The sequence below is a fragment of the Sturnira hondurensis genome, unplaced genomic scaffold (genome assembly GCF_014824575.4).
Source record: "Sturnira hondurensis isolate 20B ecotype Veracruz unplaced genomic scaffold, ASM1482457v3 Scaffold0024385, whole genome shotgun sequence".
Lineage (NCBI taxonomy): Eukaryota > Metazoa > Chordata > Mammalia > Chiroptera > Phyllostomidae > Sturnira > Sturnira hondurensis.
This window is the reverse complement of record NW_028097016.1, coordinates 1,352,242-1,376,146: the sequence shown is the minus strand read 5'-3', so window position 1 is coordinate 1,376,146 and position 23,905 is coordinate 1,352,242. Positions and strand designations below refer to the sequence as shown.

The window sequence follows — 23,905 nt, the reverse complement described above, 5'->3', positions numbered from 1 at the left end:
TAAAAAACTCATTTTTTCCAATGTCAAGCTGCTCATTTCTGAGAAAGAAACAAAATTTATCTTTCTTTCTTTCACTGATTGAAGCTTCCCTCCTTTCCTCTACCAGACCAGTGTAGAGCACATCCATTTGGGTGGTTTTCCCCATCATCTTTCACCTTTAGTCAAACTACAAATGGATGCACACCACTTACCGAGAAGGGGAAAAGCAACCTCTGTCCCCTCATCAATGCATTCTGAAGAGGATAAGTATGGGAAGAAATCATAGGTCTTGTCATCTACTTATGATAATCTAGTCTATCCCCAGAGGTCAATACTGATTTCACTAACCCACTGCCTTCTGTTTCATTTCTTCGCCTTCTGCTAAATATCTCTAAAGAAAGATGCTAAGTGGCTTTCGATAATCTTCAAATGGATTTCCCTATTTGGCAATTTTAACCAATTAGTCTTAATATCCACTAAAATGATGCCAAAGAATTCCTTTTCTGCTTTGGTATTTACATCCTTCAAATAGTTGTAATTTTATGTTCTCTTTCATTATTGCTAAAGAACACTTAAGTATTCTTTAAATAGTGCCTCATAAGCCCTCTCTCCTACCCCCTAATTATTCACATTTACCCCCTAATTATTCACATTACTACTCTCCCAACTATTGCAAACCTCGAGGTAAGGAAGTGTCCAAAACGGAAAGCAGTATTCCAGGTGTGGTCTCACCAGAAAGAGAAAATGAATCTATTATCCTTCCTGCACCATTCTCTACATATGCCATCCAAAAAGCTCATTAGTGTTTTTCTGCCAGACTATATTTTAAACAAATACCTAATTTACTTTCTATCAGAACTCCTAAGTATTTATAAAAGTTTAAAATTTCCTACATTTTTCCTTTACATGAAAAAACGGTTGGATTTTCTCTGTCCCATGATCCTCCTCCCCTCCTCCCAAATTAAAAAATTCGGATGCCTAAAAATGTTTATTCTTAAATAAAAAGAGTTTATCCTCTGGCTACAAATGTTGCCCTATATTCACAGATGTCATTCACAGCCAAACTGCAGTTTTATATTATTTGCAAACTCTCAAACTCCATAACAACCTATCGATTTTCCCTTCAGTCGTAAAAGAGCAAATCCCAAGGACAAAGTGAATGTGTTCTTAGAGCAAACTGCAAAAGATATATTCTCCCCCAAATAACTATCCCACGAAATCCAGAAAGGTAGTTCTCCTACCCCAATACAACTTTTTAAGAGGACACCTACCAGTAGTGATGTATTCAGCAACCAGTTCTGACTCTACCACAGCAATTGATGGACTCTCAGGAGAATGTCTCTTTTCCTGGGTCATCTGAATAGGCACTGCCATTTGACTCAGGTCAATGGTGGGTTGTCTTGGTTTGGATTCCAATTTTTCCTTTACTGCATAAAAAAGTCAGGGGAAAAGTTAACTTTTATTACAAACAAGTATCAAATACCAGAGGTGTCCATGGGAATAATGAACCAGACCTCTGGGGTGCTACCCTGGCAGCAACTAAGGAGACAATGAGCTGAAAAGAACAAGGTGGACTGACTGCTCTGCAGGGCTGGAGAGTCCACAATCTGTGCGATGACACCCAGAGCCTAGCAAGAGGACACATATGCAACCAGAGTGAAGTTCCCCTGTCAGCACTAGGCCAGACAGCTGGTTCTGTTTCCCTGGTACACATTCCTCTTAGAGTATTTCCTTTACTCTTCTTCAAGGTAGTCCCTGATATCCTTGAACTCACCAACCTGAAAATAAAGGGTGAATAAGCAGTACAAAGCATAATTTCCTCTCAGGCACACCTACCCAGAAAAGTGTAACACAGTGATCAGTTTAATTTGATCTATTAAAAATTTGAGACTACCTCTAAAGAAATGTTACAATGTTTTCAATGATTCCTAAAGAATAAAAATTTTCAATGTTAGGCAAAAATGACCTCTCTGTAGGTCAAATGACCTGCAGAAAAATGTCTTATGGAATAGTCTGGCATCAGGGTATAGTTTCTGTGGATAGATTTACTTTTCTATCTTAATCACTTTTTCTACAAAATCTATTCATTCAGTTTCTACCCTTTCTATAAGGCATTAATGGAAATGGCCAAGTATGTTAAAAACAAGGAGCTGAGGAAATGACTAAGGCCAAAAATAACATCAATATACAGAAATGGTAACCAAAGACTTACATTAAATGCTAGTATTCTTTGGGCAGTGTAGAGTGGCTGTTATACCGAACAGTAGTAACCAGTAATTAAGTCCATTGAATGATCACTCAGATTATTTCAACAAGGCTTATCATGTGACAAAATCAAAATAATCATTTAAATAAAGAAAGCAAAACAAAACCAAAAGAATACAAGAGTCACCCCACAAGTAGAAAGGACATTGAACTAGAAATCAAAACATGGAGTCTTACTCTGCCACTAACCAATTGGGTAACCTCTCTAGATGTCAGTTTACTTCTGCATAAAATGAAAGGGTTGGATAAGATCATTGCTAAGGTCCCTTAAATACTCTGATAGTCTTTGACCCATTATAATAGAAAAGTCAGTATTTATACCACAGGTTTTGCCTAGAGTTCACTAAGATATTAAGTAACTAGAAATACTGATAAGATCTTTTAAAATAAGGATAGCTTTGCACGGAAGCTCAAGCAGTTAAAGTACATGAGGAAATAGGAAGATATAATTAAAACAAATTAGAATGCTAGAAAGGGCCATTAATGGTGTTTTATGAACATAAAACTGCTCCGCCAATATCAAGGAGGATGGCAGGGGCCCTTTAATCTATCTCCTACTATTCTTGAATAGAACTGGCAACTGTACGGCACCTATTTTTCCACTTAGAAGCGATGGATCTCCTTTGTGGTGACAAAATGCAACAGGACTGTCCATTTTAATCAGGAGACAGAGAAGAAAGAGCTCTGCCATTTTTTCCCCTCCTTTCTGCTGATTATATCTGATTATATCTATCCTTCCATACTCCTGTGCTCATCTTAATGAACCAACAAGTAAACAGACTGCACCGATGACTATAGACAAGTCCAGAGGGGGGAAACGTGCTCAAATAATAACAATGAAAATAGAACAGTGGTAGTATTTTTAGCACAACTCATCTCTAGAGTAAACATGCTTCATTCGATTGAGCATGTGAATTCATACCTGTTGTCTGTTGGAGTTCTAACAGAGCTTTGATTGTTGAAGTAGCTGATTGTGATTCACTGGATACATCCTGATAAATTATGGTGGGGCTAGTCTCCATTGCAATCTCATGTTCTGACCAATCCTGACGCCGGGAAGCAATTACATGAACTACAGGCTGGGAATCTGTTTTATATTAGTTAAAAAAACAAACAAACAAACAAACCCTATAAACAAAGTTTCTCTTAAAATTTTGGTTTTTAAAAAAATTTTGTATTTACTGTAAATTTCATGCTTTATCTCCCCAAGAAGACTATAAGCCTCCAGAAGGCATAATGCCTTTTCATGTCTGTAGTCACATAATCATTCATTCATTGATTCAACAAACTGGACACCTATGTGCCGAGATCTGTATTTGGCATTGAGGATACAAAGGAGCTCACAGAATAGTCAGAGGATTCTCAAGAAGCACACAATCTGGTTGGGGAGACAGACATGTAAAAAGACAAATTACAATTCAATGGGATCATTGCTGTAATCAATAGGTGTGCATGTATGTAGGTGGGTGTATATTTGTGTAGAGTAAGAACAAAATGCTGTAGGAGTATTACTTCCCCCAATGCACCTGAAAAACGTGCTCTGCATTACAACCTCAGCACCCAGTCAACACTCTCTGGATGACTGACTTCACTGAAAGAAAATCCTGTCCACTGACAAGAATGAATAGATGATCCAGAAGCAGCATGATAAAACAGGACACATATAACATTTGGAGTTCAAAGTTTTAGGTTATAGCCTCAGCTCTATCAATTATTAGCAAGTTGATTCTTATCTTAGTATCATTATTTCTAAAATGGCAACAACGAAATCACCTTTCTACCTCACAAGATATGAGGATCTGAGGACATTAGGAAATGATAGATGTAAAAGAGCTTTATAAACTATGAAGGACAATAGAAATGTTATTATGGTGGTGGTGGTGGCCTGAACGTTCTCACTTCTAAGACTTTGGTTAGTTTCAAGATAAATTATACACTAATCCAAAATTTATTATATTCATGCTATACAGGTATGCACATAAATATGAAATGTGCATCAAATCAAGCAACAAATTATGAGTTTTCTATCTATTTAGCAGGTTGGACTAGACTACTGTTCAGTTCCTGAACTCCTTTGTCCAAGACACCACACAGAAAATTATGCAGGACAAAGGTATGATCCCTACTCCCAAGTTTAGATTATAATGGAGGAAACACAAAATAAAGGCACATACAGCTCTGTATTTTTTAGTAAAATCAAATGATTAGGGCAAATAAGATAAATATATAAAAAGAAAAAGACTGCTTTGAATTAGAATGTCAGTGAAAGCATCACAGAATAAAAAGAATTCATGTAACTGCCAAAACAAGACTAAATACAATATAAGTTCTCCCTTCTATGAACACTATTATATTTTTGAAAACTACAAAGTTGTTCAAAAAGGTTGGAGTAGGAGTAACAACCCTTCAAAAACAAACAAACAAAAAAACCCAATAACCTTAACAAAGAAAACAAAATCAGTTTACAACAACAAAGTGTATCCATTAGCATTGGCAAACTGTATCACCCCCAACTCGTGCCCCACCCCTGCCAAAAGAACCCAATGGGTAGAACATATGCCACATGGGGATATATAATTTTCATTAAATGTCCCCCAAAATCTAGAAAATTGAAGGACACTGTCCTGCAATACCAAATGCTATATGAAGCATGTAACAATTTTCCTTTACTCATTCTAAGTAGATATACAGAGAATTTAAACTTAAGAGAATTATATTAGAGAATCGCTCTTTTTAAATAACCTAAGTTCTCAAATTTAAAAAATTCCATTGATGATATAAATACCCCTGTTAGGTGAGAGGACCTATAGGCAAAGAATGACTTGGCAACCCCACTTTTCGCACATTGAGTATCTAGAAGAAAGCAACGATTTATGTGTAGAGGGATATAGTAGAAAGAGACTTGAAAAGGAACACAAATTTCCCATAGAAGTGCCTGTCAGAGACATTACCAGAAATAACATCACCCTGTTGAGACTGGGGAGACTGCTCTCACTCTTTCTGCCCATACTCAGAAAGAGTAGTTGACCATCAAAAAGTATTATTGCAACGACCCCAGCAAGTGTGACACATGAGAGTGATTTAGATGTGTAAACCATTTCTCAAGTGATTTTCCTTTCTACCTTAGTCTGGCTACGCTTAGTTTGGATAAATCTACTGCCCATCACCTCTGACGTTGGGGTTCGACAGTAATGACTGCTCCTGGGGGCCTGATCTCACAGTACCATGGGATTATGTGGTGTGCCTTTATCTTCTAGATTTTTTGGAAGTGTAATGAAAATTATATATCCCTGGTATGGCACATATTCTATCCAGTGTTTTTTTTTTCTTTTTGCGGGGGTGGGTAGGAATAGTTTGTAAATGGTAATTAAAAACTCCATATCTGTTGTATATTGATTTTGTTTTCTTTGGGAAGGCTGTTATTTTTTTTTAATGACTTCCCTATCTTTCTTGAAGATGGTGGCCTGCTAATCCTCAGATATCTTTCCCGACAAGTCGCTAAACAAATATTTATTTAATACCTACCACATGTTAGGTACTTAGAGATATACATTGCACTATTATATCCAAAGGCAGACTCAGGCATCTTTATGGAAAAATGTCTCTTAGATCTTTACTATAAAATGCCTACATCACCTGTTCATAAAATCATAAGACCTGTCAGCTAGAAAAGACCAAAAACTTCGTTTAACACTATCATCAATCCTGTGCTGAAATCTTCACTGCCAGTCCGGAACTCTAGCATCTGAGAACTCGCTACTTTCCAAAACAGTCTTCTTCCATCTCTGCATAGTTACGACAATTAGAAAATTTTCTTGTATGGGGTGGAAGCAAGTTCTCCTGTGACTTCTACCCAATGGTTCTAGTTCCTATCCATGTGCCCATGAAGACCAATTCTTTTCCCTTTTCTACATCACAGTCCTCAAGATAACTGATGAGAGCTCTCATGTCCCCACAACCCAACCCAATCTTCATCTTCTCTTCTCCATGATAAATGTTCAGTCTCCACTATCCATTCCTCATATAAAATGATTCCCAAATGTCTTACCCATCTAAACTACCTCTTTTAAACTGAACCCAAGATGTCTATATCCCTTCTACGACGTAGTATGTACCTTCCCTCAGAAGTATTGTCATAAAGCCTAAGGCCTTCACAGTATTTAAATGCCTAGACAGCATTGCCCAAAATGTCCCAGACAAAATTAGTTTCACAAGGTGTTCTACAAAAAAGGGTTAGATGGTCAAAAAAGTTGGGGAGCATTTTACATTATATACTCCACTCTTCATCTTTCACAATATATATTATTAGCACATAAAAGCTCTGGGAAATTCTGCAATAAGTATATTTTGCTTAACTTGTATTTATTCCCCATCCTTACCATGACTCCCCACATCGTGAAGCTTCTGGAAGAATCATCCTAGAAACCAAGCTATGGCCTACTTAAAGCACGGTCTTGACAAGATGCATTTTGGTATTTTCTTCATGCTTTGTCCCATCTTAAATCCCTACCCTTGGTTTTGTCTCCTTGTTCTCTTCCATTTTACTTCACATAATCTTGTATCCTATCTAACCCACCTTTTGTAACCTATCTAACCTAACTTTTTGGAAATAAATAGAATATGAGAAAAGAAAACTTAATATTTTTTCTTTTTAAGAAACCTGGGACCCATTAAGTCTAGCCTATTCCCAAGTAAGAAAGGGTAAAAAAGAAGATCTAATTAGGAAAAAAAGTTCAGGAGCTATGGAAGGCCTATGGTCCAATCTCCATTAGTGACCCAGGCAAGTATGCTCTTGATCCACTAGGCTTGACCATCTAACTGTCTAACAAGGTCTAAAAATACTCCACGTGTGTACCACTTAATAGGCCCATCCCCAAGGTTACTGGAAATCCCTGAAAGGAAACAACATTTTAGATTCAGGCAACAAAAATGAGTTTATAAGGATGAAACTTAACACTATGCCATAGATACTATGGTTGCTGTTTGCTGTTTGTTCCTTCGGTGAAACATTTACTGAGCATCTACTTTGTGCTAGTTAACCTATTTGCTAATATTTGAGGATACAGAGATAAATAAAAAGCTGGTAGTCTTGTGAAAAATAATTATGATAAACAAACAAAAAGCACAAAATAAAATGATCAATGATAAAAATAGCTGGTATATAAAGCAATTCTGGAAGCACAGTGTAGAAGGAATGATGAACCCTTCCCAGGGTGATCTAAAGAGTGGTACAGCATGGTGAAGATGGAGCCTTCTTTCTCCTGTGAGGAGATAGTTCAGGAATAGGATAGAAGAACTAAACTGCTCCTCCTTGCGGGTGGGAGATGGTGGGAAAAGTTTAGAAACCATAAATAGAATCAAGAAATTCCCTGGGCATAAGAGACATCCTTATTTCCAGGACTTGTGTAAGGGAAGTCATCACAAAAAAGATCTGAAGTCACAAAAAGGTTAATTCATTTTTTAAAAGATTTTATTTATTTTTAGACAGAAGGAAAGGGAGGGAGTAAGAGGGAGAGAAACATCAATGTGTGCTTGCCTCTGGCGCACCCCCTAGTGGGGAACCTGGCCCACAACCCAGGCATGTGCCTTGAAGTGGGAATCGAACTGGCGACCCTTTGGTTTGCAGGCTGGCACTCAATTCACCAAGTCACACCAGCCAGGGCAATGTTGTTTCATTTTTACAGCAGAATGCCAACAATCAAATATATAAATAATGAATTTTAGAAAATCAATGGATGCTAAAATTAGTACATAAATGTTTAATGAGAAACATGATATTTATATGGTCTCAAAGTATTGCCCCACAAATTAATATAAATCTCGAAGGAAAATATAGCAACTTCGTAATGCAAAAAAAATAAAAAGGGAGGACAAGTGATTGACATTAACATCATCAATTTTGGAACAAACTGACATCACATGCCTACTGATGAGATCAAACTAAGGACACAACATCTTATTTGTGGAATCCCTGCTGAATCTAATCAAAAGGAAACATCAGACAAAAACTAACTGAAGAATATTCTACAAAGTAACTGATCAATACCCTTCAAAATTGTCAAGGTCAAGAAACACTAAGACAGACTGAAGAATTATCCTAGTTAAAGCAAAATAAAGAACCATGAAAATTAAATTCAAACAAAATGCAATGTGTGGTCCTGAATTAAGACTGTGGACTGGGGAAAAATGTATTAAAAGCATTATTGGATAGTTGATGATATTTGAATGGATTGCAGATTACAGAATCATAGCACTGAACTTCTTGATTTTAATAATTGCATTTTAGTTACGAAGAGACTAACCCTCAGGAAATATAAACCTATAGCCCTGACTGGTGTGGCTCAATTGAAAGTCATTAGTTCAATTCCCAATCAGGGCATATGCCTGGGTTGCAGGTTCCATTCCCAGTTGGGGCATGTATGAGAGGCAATCAATTGATTTTCTCTGTTTCACTCTCACACTGATGTTTTGCTCCTTCTCTTTCTGACTCCCTTCCCCTCTATTTAAAATATAAATAAAAATTTAAAAAAGAAAAATGTAGACCTACAAATTTAAAAATTTAGAAGTAAAAGGCATAATACCTACAACTTGTTCTTAAATGGTTAAGAAATTTAAAAACTGGACTTCTGATCAAGATGGAGGCATACATAAACATGCTTCACCTCCTTGTAAAACTACAGAAAAAATTACAACTAGATGTGAAAACAAGTAATACCCAGAACTGTCAGGAAATCAAGCTGTGTGGAAGTCCAACAACCAAGGATTTAAAGAAGCCACATTCATCCAGACAGGTAGGAGGGGTGGTCACATGGAGACACACACAGAGGCATAGATACCCAGTGTGGCACAGACAGGTGGTGGAATGGGCGGTCCCACATTCACATATAGTGAATAAAAATCGAGAGGGATACCGCAGGAGCGAAGGATCTTAGCCCCAGGCCAGACCACACAGCCCAGGGTTCCAGAGCCAGGAAGATAAAGCCCTATTAACTGCTGGCTGTAAAAATCAGTGGGGGTTGAAGAGGCAGAAGAAACTGCAGGATTTTCCAGAGACTCCACTTAAAGGGCCAGCATGGACTCAGACCTCACAATTCATAGTGCATTTTCTACAACAGGCCATGCTAGTAAGACTAGGAGTCAAAGCAACTCCTCCTAACACACAGGAACAAACACAGGGAGGCTGCCAAATTGAGGGAACAAAGGAATATGGCCCAAATGAAAGAACAGAACAAAACCCTAGAAAAATAACTAAGCAAAACAGAGATAACCAACCTAACAGATGCAGAGTTGAAAACACTGGTTATCAGGTGCTCAAAGAACTGAGTACAGCAAAAAAAAGACCCAGGAAGAAATGCAGGTTACACTAAATGAAATAAAGAAAAATATAATACAGGAAACCAACAATGGATGGGATGACACCAAAGTTCAAATCAATGACTTGGAACATAAGAAAGAAATAAACATTCAACCAGAACAGTAAGAAAAAAGAATTAAAAAAACAAGAGGATAGTATAAGGAACATGTGGGACACCTCCAAACGTACCAACATCCGAAGCACAGGGATGCCAGAAAAGAAGATGAAGAACAAGAGCAAGAATTTGAACACTTATTTGAAAAAATAATGAAAAAAAAATCTTCCTTAATTTGGTGCAGAAAAAGGATATTCAAGTCCAAGAATGAGAGTCCCAAACAAGCTGGACCTAAAGAGGACCACACCAAGACACATCATAATTAAAATGCTAAAGGTTAAAGATAAGGGGAGAATCTAGAAGCAGCAAGAGAAAAGGAGACAGTTACCTACAAAGGAGTTCCCATAAGACTGCCAACTGATTTCTCAAAAGAAACTTTGCAGGCAAGAAGCATTCACATTCAAAGTGATAAAAAGCAAGGACCCACAACCTAGATTGTTCTATCCAGCAAAGCTATCATTTAGAATAGAAGGGCAGATAAAGTGCTTCCCAGACCAGGGAAAGCTAAAGGAGTTCATCATCATCAAGCCATTATCACATGAAATGTTAAAGGGGCTTATTTAAGAAAAAGAAGACCAAAACTATGAACATTAAAATGGCAATAAATTTCACAACTATACACAATTGAATCTAAAAAACAAACTAAGCCAACAATCAGAACAGGAACAGAATCAGTTATGGAGATCATTTAGAGGGTTATCAGCTGGGAAAGGGAATAGGGAAAATGGGGGAAAAGGTGCAGGGAATAAATGGTCGGTACAAAACAGACATGGGGATTTTAAGAACAGTATAGGAAATGGAGAAGCTAAAGAACTTATATGCATGACCCATGGACTTGAACTAAGGGGGGAGAATGCTGGAGGGAATGGGGGTACCGGGCGGAGAGAAGCAAAGGGGGAAAAATTGGAACAACTGTAACAGCATAATCAATAAAATATATTAAAAATGTTTAAGAACTGTAAACACATGGTGTATATGGGAGACATAAGGAGAATCAACAACAAAGCCAATAGGGCAAAATGTAAACTAGTGGTGAATCTAGTCTAGGTAAAGAGAATAAACAGGAATTCTTTCTACTCTTCTGGTTACTTTTTCATAATTTTGGAATTATATTAAAAGAAAACACTGCTATAAGGGTGGGGAGAGGGGGCTAAAAAACTACAAAAGCAATATAAAAGGAAAAAGGACTGCTATCTAATATTTACATTTTTAGTAGTTACGATCCTCATATACTCTGAAAAACAGCATTTTAGACTGTCCCAAACCTTTATCCTTTCTCTCCTGTCTCTTTAGATCACAGCATATACATTCCCAGCTCCTTGTCTTTGTGAGAATGTACTAAGGAGCTATAAAAGGATATGGGGAGAGGGGCAAATGGAGATTATAAAAACTAGCTTTACAGTGAATTATACACCTGGTCTAAATTACACAATATTCTGCATTACAGAGTATTTTTTTTAAAATACAGAGTGAAAAATAGAGAATAAATAAAAAGAGATGATGCCACCCTGCCTGGTATAGTTCAGTGGACTGAGCGTGGGCTGTGAACCAAAGTGCTGCCAGTTCAATACCCAGTGAGGGCACATGCCTGGGTTGCAGGCCAGGTCCCCAGTGGGGGCCACGTGGGGGCAACCACACACTGACACTGATGTTTCTCTCACTCTCTTTCTCCCTCCCTTCCCCCCTCTCTAGAAATAAATAAATAAAACCTTAAAAAAGAGAGAGAGAAAGAGAGACAGATGATGCTTATATAAAAGATCAAAGAGCAGAAAACTTTATACTCAATCACTTCTAAAAACAGCCAAACTCTTGTACCATTCTTAGAAATAAAACTGAAGACTCACTAATGAAATGACATGCCTGGGAAGTAGTGACGGGCTTAGAGCTCCCTTAGGAAAAGAAGAGCAATTTCAAAAGACAAACTGAGATTTTACATGTAAGTATACACACACATACAGACATCTACTGTATATGTCTCCCTTTGAGCACCAACTCATAAGCTAAATATTTTACATACTTTATAAAACAAATGACATACTATTTGTTAAAATCAACTTTTTTATTTACTTTGAATTGATGAGTTTTCAAAGACCATTTCAAATGCTACTTCTTCTTGCAGCTTTCTCATCCTCACCTTACTGAAGTATGAGCTTTCAGCCTGTGGCTTTTTTTTTCTGTTACTAATAAAATTCTTATACTGAAGTTGTACATGTATGTTTTTTATCTCCTATTCTAGAGTTTAAGCTCCTAGGCAGCAAGAACTATATTTTACTTAGCCTTTGTAAAAGATACAAAATTTACTCTAGCACAATACTTATTACATAGTATAAACAAACAAATATTCTTAAAGTGAATTAGTGAAATAATTAACAATCTAAATCATGTAAGACCAAATTGGGAAGATTCTACCTAAGACTTAAAATGATAAAGTGTTTGCACAATATGAAGAATCTGTATTAGTAAGTGCTAACAAAGCACTCCAGAGAGCATAACGGGCAGGTGGGGGAAGGGAAGAGAGTGAGCGAGGAATGATCAAGGGAAGATAGATGAATCACAGTGTATAAGCACAGGCGTAATACACTGCATCGACAATTCAGGTGGTTTTAAGGTAACTGGGTAGATTTGTAGGAGGTCTCAAGATTATGATCATGAGTTACTTTCAAGAGACTTCCTAGAACAACATAATTAAAACAGCACTGAGGACAAAGAGTGTCCCTACTATGAAGTACGACTTCATAGTCCTCTCCTTATAATTAGGACAGCCATAAAATTATTATTTAAACTGGGATACCTTTGAGAGTGAAAAGGAATACCATTAATAATTATGCTAGAACAGACACAAACTAGGTCACAGGGGTGTCAAACTCATTTTTACTGGGGCGTCACATCAGCCTGGAGGTTGCCTTCAAAGGGCCAAATGTAACTTTAGGGCTGTCCAGCTGTAACTGCTCCTTAACAGTTAAGTGAGAACTCAGTGCTGCTGCCGGGTAGAAACAAGGTGCCAGGCCAGATGAAACAAGGTGGAGGCCCGGATCTGGCCCGTGGGCCTTGCATTTGCCGCCTGTGAACTAGGACTTGTCCCATGCAAACTGCCATGCTATGCTCACTGTACTTACAGCCGACTTAGAGCCCGCCCCTAGCCACCTTGATTACCTCTCAAAATTTGGCAACAACCATTTCAAAAGGTATATTCACTTTCCTGCATACTCCTACTACCTACCAAAGAAAACAGGAAGAATCACAGCCCTAAGCAGTTTAATAATACCTATACGTCAAAATCAGCATCTAAAGTTTACCAATTATTTGATGAACATCTGCCATGTAGTCAAGAATGGTAAGCCTTACCACCAACAAACATATCAAACAAAAGAGAATAACATCAAAAGAATTAAAAATCAAAGCATACATGTTTCTTTGAAATATCTAGATGCAACCATTTTGGAACTAGGGCACTGTGTGAGCTAATTATATAGAAAGAGTCTTACCTTGGGAACTTTGGGAGGACTCTGTGGAGGAGGAACTACTATCCGTGTAACCCTGTGGTTCTTCTTTTCCCTCCTGAAGAGAAGAATTACCGGCCTCCGCCACCCTGGATGCTTGTTGTAATGTTTCTGTGACCAGCTGCCTTGTTTGTTCACTAACAACTGTGGCTTGAAATGTCACTGGTTTGGGTTTAATAAGAACCTAGAAGAAAAGCAGAAATACATCCAGCTTAAATTTTAGAGCACTATTTAAAATGTTAAATTTCTAGGTCATGAACAATAGTATTTTCCTGATGTGGAAAACCACATTCTGTTCATTTACTATGCTTTGGATAAACATTGTACGTCAAAGACTAATTCAATCTATGAACAAATTATAGTCAGGCCACATACGACATTTAAGTGGTATATGTCAGGTTACAGCAGCCATGATTCTGAGGAGAAACTCTGCCCCTGCTTTCTTCTTGACTATGATGTCTCCAGGAGTCATTTTACAATTGTTGGCTATAGAGCAGCAATGACAGACACAAGCTAAAAATGACAGAAGAGAAAGATACAAGGAACCTAGATTCCCTGTGAAATTTTTGTGCCGCAGTAACAGTCTTGGATTTCCCCAACCTGAATGTTAACTAACATGAAAGTAAAACCCTAATTTGTTTAAGTCACTGTTCCTTGGCTTTCTATCATTAGCAAACAAATGAAGTTCCTAACTGACATGTGTGCACAAAGTAAACTTGCCTGGACCCTAAATCATCTTTGAAGAATTCCCCAGAGGAACAACGATGTACTCAACTATTAGAAGCCACATGGAATATGTGGTAGATCAACTCTTGGCAAAGGTGAAAGTCACAGACTCTAAAAGAAGTGAAATGGGAAAAACATTTTCAAACGTAACCATTACACTTCAAAATTTGGACTCTAGTAGTTGACTTCAATTGGGTACATGGAGAAAAATATTAACTCACCACATTTTTTTTTCATTTCTCCAATATGTAAAATTCTAAATCTTTTATTTTTTAAAGAAGATTTTACTTATTTTTAGGGAGAAGTGAAGGGAGGGAGAAAGAGACACACACATCAATGTGCTTCTCACAGGTGCCAGGACAGGGGACTGAACCCACAACCCAAGCATGTGCCCTGACCAGAAATTGAATCAGCAACTTTTTGCTTTGCGGGATGATGCCCAACCAACGGGGCAAGATTCTAAACCTTTTCAGACTCTATTAAGTTGCCTATTTCTAAGAATTCAAGAATAAAATACCCAACAATTTAGATAATGGAGCAAATAAAATTGTTCCATTTGAATCTTAAAGGCAATTTGGACTTATTTCTAATCACCAAATTTACTTGTTTAGATAGTAACCTATTTTATTATAATTCTGAGAAAATTATTCAAAAGGTAAATTATGAGTTTATAGGTAAATTACTACCTTTGACAAAAATTCTAGGATAGAATTTCTCAACCAAAGCTGACTTTGCTTCCTTTGATATCTCATATCTCATGTAAAATAAACAGGAGCCCAGCAACATAAGGTTAAATCCTGAGCCTCAATTTCCCCGGCAAATCTCCAGAAAAGTTACCTTAGTGGTTGAAAAACAAAGAGATCTCTAGCTTTTACATATTTAGGTTTCAAATAAAGCAAATTTTATAAGTAAATAAATTGCTTTTGGAGATCATATTAGCTTAAAAAAGTAAATACTTTTCTCTGAGAGATGCTGAATAACTACTATTCTGCTACAATATACTCCTCAAATAAGAATATACACCTTCAACAAACTTTATTCCAAGGGGACTGTTTTTTGCCAATATTTGCTCGTGATGACACAAATATTTAGATATCAAAAAAAGCACCAGTGAAACACAGGTTTTGAAAAAAAAAGGATAATTATATACATGCAATCATAACTTTAAATAATTTGACTTTTTAAATATTACTCATCATTTCATTCAAATTTTTACCTTGGAATTTAAAACATACCTAAACCAAGAAAAATCATCATATTTTATAGCTTACCTGTGTTTTCCCTTGCTGCCCATAAACAATTTTTGTTGGGATGATTTTAGCTGCTGGTTGAACTGTGGAACCTATTCCTTTCGGCTGAGTTACAATCATTTTGGTGATGGGTCTTGTAGCAGTGATGATAGCTGGCTTTGCTCCTGTTGGCACTGTCTGAATAGTCTTTTCTCCCTAAATTGGAGTTAGTAATATATGAGACTTATAAGCATTTAAATAATAAAAACTGCCCCTTTACTGAAAAACCACAGAAAGATTTTACCAAGATAATGGGGAAGAAACTATAAATTGTGTAACAAAGTACAATGTTTTCAGTTAATCAAAGATCTCAGACTTACTTGAAACGATCTTAGAAGTCATCTAACTTTCTATCCAAAGGCACTAATTATTTCCTAATGAGTACATTTTAAAAATTACTGACATAAATCTTATCATACTGTTTCATTCACAGACTATATTATATGAAAAGTCAGGAAACTATAGAAAAATAAATACTAAAATGTTAACAGAACAGGGATTATATTTGTACCCCCCCACACTCATCTTTATTTTCTAATTTATCTAAAATGAACATTTATATAATAAAAAATTACTGTGCATTAAACCAATAGCCAAATGTACACATACAAAATACACTGCCTAAGTTCCCAAATATAAATTAGAAGGATAAATAGCAGAATGTCTATGTGAAAAAAAATGGGAAAGAGATAAAATCAGCAAAGATTTACCATTCTGTCTGAGATTACAGGGGAAAATCCAAAGACTTAAGGCATTTTCCACATTTTATTACCGGTATGTTACTAACATCACTTTAGTTTATTGACTAGATAGCTTAAGCCCATTAACTTTTCACCATTTTTTTACATTTTCATCTGCTTTATTCTTAAGTATCATTTTCTGGTCATTTATAGAATCACTACTTGACCTTAACAGTGATTTTACTAAATTACTAAAATTTTGTCCTGGCTGGTGTGGCTCAGTGGATTGAGCACGGACTGTGAACCAAAAGATCATGGTTCGATTTCCAGTCAGGGCACATGCCTGGGTTGCTGGCCAGTTCCTGGCAGGGCACACATGAGAGGTCAACCATACATGGATATTTCTCTCCCTCTCTCCTTCCTTTCCCCTCTAAAGATGAATAAATAAAATCTTTTAAAACTGTAAAAATTAAAATCCATAAATACAAAGGAAAGGATCCAAAAATTTTTACCTTACCAGTTTTTCTTATTTTTTAGTGATTAGTGTCTGTCTAAACTTAACAGCCAGTAAAAACAAAGCACCCTGGTGAGCTGGCAGAAAGGTACTCACTATGAATTTAGAGCTAAATATTATAACAAAAAATCACAAGGTGAACTGTCTTGCTATAATTACCTAAGGGAAACATGAAGTGTCTGTGAACTGTGTGTTTATTTTAACACACATACCTCTTTCACAGCAGCATCTCTGGAAAGAGCTCTATCTAGTTCATTTGCCAAGAATGGCTGGTTTGCAAATGGGCATGTCTACCTATCAAAATGGCTTGATGGGCCCTGTCCAAGTAAACTGAGCCATTCAAAGCCAATTCACCCTGGCTGATGTAGCTCAGTGGATTGAGTGTGGGCCTGCGAATCAAAGGATCACGGTTCAATTCCTAGTCAGGGCACATGCCTGGGTTGCAGGCCAGTTCCCAGCAGGGGACGCATGAGAGACAACCATACATTGATATTTCTCTCCCTCTCTCCTTCCCTTTCCCTCTAGAGATAAATAAATAAAATCTTAAAAAAAAAGCCAATCCCAACGCAACTAGCAGGCTATTTTTTGAAAAAGCTCTTCTAATGTGTGTTTGCATGCACTGAAGAATAAGCAGTTAAGTACAAGTGCATGCACATGTGTGGTAAAAAGGACAGTCTTACTCTCTTCTGCTTGTAACTATCATTTCTTGTGTCACACTGTTGTTATTAGATATATCCAGGAGCTAGGATTCACACATAACTCTTAGATCTACATGACCATAGGACCTGAGTTACATGGCAACCCCTCTTATATATCAAATTCTATAAAATTGTAAACCAGACTACACAGGGTTCTGAAAAGCTAAATTCGAATCCTGGTTTTACTTTTGGATTACTATGTGAACTCAGGCTAGAAACAATCTGACTTCCCACATGATGAAAAAAATATACGCTGCACCTCTGTCAACACTGTATAGATTGTGATGCCTAGGAAGCTATTAGAGACCTACTATAAAGAAGTATTGCATTCTTTTTCCAGCAAAGTAGGGACATTACCAAGCCCAAACAGTTAAGTACCAAGATTAATAACAATTTTAAAAAACCCACTTACTGAGGACTTCCTATGTGCCAACAAGCACTGTTCTAAGCACTTTCAAAAATGCGACTAGCTAGTGAAAAAACTCACTGGTAGAGATTATCTTCCCCAACATACAAAAGAGAAAATGGAGTCTAAGAGAAGCTAAGTAAGTTAACCAAGGTCAAACAACTATGATACTGAGAGACCCAAGGTTTATCTAGCTTGAAACCTCTAAACCTCCTAACAACTGCATATGAACAAAGTTATAAATAAATCTGTTATTTGAATATTTTCACTAGCTCTAAAGTAAAAATGAAAGTTACAACTCCCTGTCCATTAATTTAGTCTTAATCCCATATATCCCTCTCTGCCCAGTCTAGGCCAAATACTAGGCTGCTATCTACTGGCCACATGCAGCAATAAAATTCTCCTCTAACAGAGGTCCCCCTATAGTTAACAGGCCAGTGGAATCCTCCATCTGAACCAAACTAAGCATCTAAATCATGGTTTAAGCAACCTGGCTATAAGCAACATGTTTTAGAAATACTGTGAAAAATGAGATCAGAAGATGGTGTTTTAGCAGTTGTTCTATCACAGTGGTGGTAAATCAAGCCATTCTGGCCATTGTGGGGTTCTGAAGTTCTTAAGCAAATATTTGTATAGCTGGTCTTTCAAGTCCTCAGTGTATTGCTGAGTCTGTAGTTCAAGCTCTTACTTACTCCAGCATTTAGCAATGTTGTGACAACGTTTTTGCCCGGGAGGCCTTGAATGGTCGTTCCTTTTCCTGTGGTCTTTTGCACAACAATCACATTGGGCTTGGAAGTCATTGGGATTGTAGTGATTTTGGTAGTCGTTCCTTAGAGAAGGGGGGAGAAAAGGAGGCCTGAGTTAAGGACTAGTGATATTTGATTATTTCTCTTTATGTTGTACAAAATACATGTGAGAATGTCATCCCAAGATGACATGAAGGCTGTCATGAGAATGAAAATGAAGGCTTAGAATAGTAAGTTACAAGTTGTCCTAGAAAAAGAATATTAAGAATTGACACTTACAACAAGGCATCTTTTTGGAATCTGAGGACCTGCACACCAAGCTCAGAACCTAAATTTACCACTATCAATGTCTCCACCAATATTCTCCTGACTTGTTAACTGAAACAAATCTGAATCTTAATTCCATGACATATATTTCCCCCGAACTCAGTATTACATATCTATATGACTAGTGTGATGGGAAAACTCTTCAAGGAGATCATAAAAAGAGGTAGTTAAATGCTTATCAAAATTCACATAACACCAGACTCTACAAAAAACTTATGAAATGTCATGTATTTTTATGTGATCAAAAAAGACAAAACCAACACTGACTCTCAGACCAGCATGTGCTCTTCTAATCTACAACACTCTAAGGAGTGAGGATGAAACTCTATTTTACACACATAGATATAAATTTATATTTCCAATTATTAAGCTCTACTTAGTAGTGGTGTATCTACCGACCCAAATATCCTATTATCTCACCCTCTCCCCTGCATCCATCCTTCTACTTTTGCTTCCCTCCTACCTAGGAACTCTACCTACCTACCCAATTTGAACCCTGTATTTTTTCTAATTGTCCAAGATGGAACTCCTGGTGCAAATCTTTGATTCATGCCTTGTCTTCACTCCATGCACCCCCTGGCAAAATGAAAGCCTTTTGACATCCACGTTATTTTCTCATCTCACGATTCTTCAGTGCTAGCCACACAGTGTATGACAATTACTCAGTAGTGAATATGTGAATTAACTTAATTTGTCACCAACATATGTCTTCTTCCAACATGTTATCAATATCAGCTCAATAGACAAGCCCTCAACTCTTTTGTCTTCTCACTTTTTTCCTATTTCAACTTTCTCTCATACAAATAGCATCAGAGGACGGTTCTTGTCCTATCAAACATCTACAAAAACCCTAATTTCATCATGTAAAGATTCCAGAACATGTGAAATTGGTTAAAAACCTTCCTAATCCCTCTTGTATCCAGTTCCTACTTCCGACTTTGGTTTTCAAATTCCTGTATGATCCCGCCCTTAATCTACTGATTTGACCTTATTTATTTGACCTTATTCCTACTCTACAACACACACCATTAACTCTAGTCTAACATGTAACTTCTTCACTATGGCTTCCTGTTACCTACCACAGTGAGCCCAAACTCTTCTGCTTAGCTTTCCAGGTTCTGTCAGACTTTAATTTTCAGGGTTATCCAATATATACCTCTCCTTCAGTGTTGGTTTCCACATTGGTCCTTGAGCATACCAGTCCCAATGCAACTTTTGCGCCTGAAATTCCCTCCGCCTATGAAAACAGGCAGGTCATATTCTTCTTGTGTTGGCTTACATATCATTTATTAAATGACTAAGCATAGAACAGGTACTCATTAATAAGCCATAAAGCATCATGACTTATTAACATAGTCTAAAGGAGAAAATTAAACAAAAATTTTTTGACTGAAAAAACAGCATTCCTTGAGATTTAAAAATAAGACTGTACTCAGAACAAGAATGTTCTTAATTCTTATTCTTGTTCTTATTCTAGCTGTATGTCAATTTTTGGTAATCTTGTTACAATGTCTTTGCAATATACTTGCCATCATGTGATTTCTCATCAGTCTAAGGCAACCCTCAGGTTACACAAAAAAGCACTTCTATCCATGCACCCCAGCTTCAAAGATGTTTTGTCCCTTTTCTGTAGGATCTACATAGTAGGCTAAGAGCCACAAAAACCAAACTGCCCATTTTTCAGTTATATCACCTCTAACTCTTAACTCTAATCCCTCATGTGTGATTATGTCTCCTTTGACAATGCAGCCTCACCAAATTTTGGCTAATAAAAAACTTTTTAGAAAGCAAGCATTAAAAGCTATCTCAAGGAAATGTAAACTAACCTTTAACTCTACATCAAAGTACAAGGCCCATCAGCTTAACAAAATGTGCATGCGTTTGGGGGTGGGGTATGAGAAACTAGAAGAGGTATAGCATACAGCAAAGCAAGGGCAGCATTATATTAAAATACAATATAATTTGTGACTAGAATTATCAAACTCCTAAGATTCCAGTGAGCATGTTTCTTTATCTCAGGTGATATCTATGTCGTATTGAAGGAAGTAGTACTCGTTTTTTAAGAAGTCCTTCATCTATGCATTCATAGAATTCAGTCTGTAGTTCTCATGCTACAATAGAATGTATGTAAGTTGAACATTCTTTAAGGCAGAGAATGTACCTCATGTACAACCATATGTTATCACAGCACCCCACCTGGCATCTGGCTCATAGTGTATCAGAAAACCCATGTATATATACAGTCTTTACTCATAAATCATTAAGATACAATGGGTGCAAATGCCTGTTAAACACTTTTGGATCATGGGCTATAATACTGATGCATTCCAGGGATTCCTATTTAAAAATAAGGTACATACAAAAGCTTTTGTACTGAGTATTATGGTAAGTAGGCTTAAAAGAACACAGATTTATTGGCCCAGATCTTACTATTCACACATCCTTTTTTTTTCAGTGTCTACAATCAATTTTATTTAATACCTAAACACATTCGCTTCTCAGTCCCTTCACCTTTTTTACCCAGTTCCCCGATTCCTCTCCCCTCTGATAGCTATTGGTCTCTTCCCTATATCTATGAGTCTGTGTCTGTTTTGTTTGTTTATATTGTTCTTTAGATTTCACATATAAATGAAATCATATGGTATTTGCCTTTCTCTGACTTATTTCATTTAGCGTGTAATACCCTCCAGGTCCATCCATGCTATCACAAATAGTAAGATTAAATTCTTTTTATGACCTAGTGATAGTCCATCGTGTATATGTACCACAGCTTTTTCTTTATTAGAGATTCTTGAGTCACCCTGACAATCTTGGTCTCGTGAATAACGTTTTTTTTCCAACCATAATTTACATTCAATATCAGTTTCAGATGTACAACAAAGTGACCAGACAACCACACACTCTACAGAATGGTCCCCTGCACTGTCCCAAGAACCCCCAGGCCCCATACCCAGTCATCTCGGCATTACTGACTATATTATTTTAGGTAATGTCTTCTGTTGTTTTGCTTGTAGAATATGCAAGTTAATAAATGAATTAAAAAGTCTATGAACATCTGCTCCTTGCCTGGACATTGTTCTGAAGATTAAGAGAATCAGAATCAAGTTTTGCCACTGTCATGGCTCCTCATAATGTCCTCAGGGACAAGATAATGAGCTCGCCTCTGAGGAACCCAATCATCTGCATAAAATAAGCAAGATTCTTCAACCAACCCTCAACAAAGTTCTATGTATACACATGTAAGTAAATATTTGACTCTATTAAGATATGAGTTAAACAGCAAAAAAGGTCATGCCTTCCATTTAATTGCTTATTTCAATAGAAAGAAAACGTGACCTTTTTTAGAATGCACTTTGGAAGCACCAACTTGCTTCCTACAGTATTATACAAAAGAAGTAAGACCTTCACATAATAATATATAATGATGTTCCTCAAGGGATTATTGATAATGACCAAAAATAACTGAAAGCAACTTAAAACATTCAACAATAAGAAACTAGGTAAATTATGGCCCTGGCTGGTGTAGCTCAGTGGATTGAGCACAGGCCTGTGAACCAGAGGGTCGCGGTTCGATTCCCAGTCAGGGCACATGCCTGGGTTGCAGGCCGGTTCCCTGCAGGCCAACTCCCAGCAGGGGACGCACGAAACGCAACCATACATTGATGTTTCTCTCCCTCTCTCCTTCCCCTCTAAAGATATATAAATACATAAAAATCTTTAAAAAAAAAAGAAACTAGATAAATTATGGTGCTCTATATGATGGAACCCTGTGGAGAAATTAAGCGAGGGCAGGAGGAGTGTCAAAATACATTTAATGGAATACGAAAATAATGTTATTATATAAAAAATATAATATTAGTTCTCAATTAAATTAGCTCTCATATATACAAAACAGAAAAAGGAATATACAGAAATATATACACTTAAATTTCAACACATTCCTCTGGATGGTGAAAACGGTAAGTTTTTCATTTTTCTTTGTACCTTTCTACATTTTCTAAATTCCCTACAATGAGGGAAAAAGTAGCTTTTTAAAAAAGCCTCCTACTCGAAGAGCTAGAATTTTTAGTATGTTTTAAGAAAAATGTTATTTTTTCATTGGGGAACACAGATGGCATCGTGATAGGGTAGGTTCGAACTCTAGAACCCAGCATTGCTCAGGGATGGAAAGCACAAACTGTCTGCATTCATCCAACCACACTTACATTTTACTATAAATAGGAAATCTTGGGCTGAAAGCTAACCTATCATTTAGTATCCCAAAGAACAACAATACTATAAAATAAGAGAACTGCCTTTATAAAGAACATTGATATGTAACACAAGGATCAGTTTAGAGCAGTTAGAAATGAGAGTAGTTCTTTAGAATAAAAGTGTCAAACAGTCAGGCAGAGGCAGAGACAAAATGGCTCCACGCAGTGAATGATGTTTCATCTCTGTGCCAAGCATATCCTAGAGTGCTGAAAAATTTAAGAATTTGTCTCATGTATATGCATACACTTGAAATAGCAACTAATAATGAGCTGCTTTATATTAAAGTAAAAAGTTGGGCCCTGGCTGGTGTAGCTCAGTGGATTGAGTGTGGGCTGAGAACCAGGGGGCCGCCAGTTTGATTCCCAGGTCAGGGTGCATGCCTGAGTTGTGGGCCAGGTCTCCAGTGGGGGGCAGGTGAGAGGCAACCACACATTGTAGTTTCTTTCCCTCTCTATCTCCTCCTTCCCATCCCCTCTCTCTAAAAATAAACAAATAAATCTTTAAAAACTAAATAAAAATAAAATAGAAAGTAGGATAAATTACATATGTGATAAAATCTATAAATGTTGTATCTGACCACCTCTTTGCTTCCAGAAAAATGTGCTTGCTTGGCATTGCTCTAACCTGGTACAAAGCAGCTAAACCATAAATAATGTTTGAAAACAGAGGCCTCATAACATCTGAATATCCCTTCAAGCTATACAGAACCATGAATTCATATATGTAAGTAAAGAAAAAACTTCATAGTCATATAAAGCTACATACCAATAAAAAACATGATCATTTTAAAGAAATGTTTAATTGAGTATGTGTACTATTTAAACATATTGTCAATTTGAATTTTAACTATGTTATTTAAAATATCCTCTCAAAAATCTGGAGTACAATAATTCTTTCCCTACTGCTTTCACCCTCCTCAGTTTGGCAAACATTGGCTTTTATCACTTATACTTAAAAGTAGAGCCAAAACTAACAGCTTTAAGTAGAGTACTTGACGCCAATACCATTCCCTGCTTTGCTTTTTTTCACTCTGAGTTATCGGCCACATCACA

The 23,905-nt window shown here is 36.9% G+C and overlaps 1 protein-coding gene across 10 annotated transcripts in view; it reads right to left on the bottom strand.

The window, feature by feature from the left end:
* EMSY (EMSY transcriptional repressor, BRCA2 interacting) overlaps nt 1–23,905 on the bottom strand; it is a 78,579-nt gene that overhangs the window by 11,019 nt on the left and 43,655 nt on the right. For 7 of the 10 annotated variants that reach the window (XM_037038453.1, XM_037038446.1, XM_037038450.1 and 4 more), the window contains 6 exons: nt 18,219–18,355; nt 15,211–15,384; nt 13,199–13,397; nt 3,167–3,331; nt 1,251–1,406; nt 192–233 (listed from right to left, as the gene is read on the bottom strand). In XM_037038453.1, coding sequence (XP_036894348.1) covers nt 192–233; nt 1,251–1,406; nt 3,167–3,331; nt 13,199–13,397; nt 15,211–15,384; nt 18,219–18,355 — 873 coding nt within the window. The remainder of the gene's footprint in view (nt 1–191; nt 234–1,250; nt 1,407–3,166; nt 3,332–13,198; nt 13,398–15,210; nt 15,385–18,218; nt 18,356–23,905) is intronic. The other 3 variants (XM_037038447.1, XM_037038452.1, XM_037038451.1) reach the window with 2 other exon arrangements.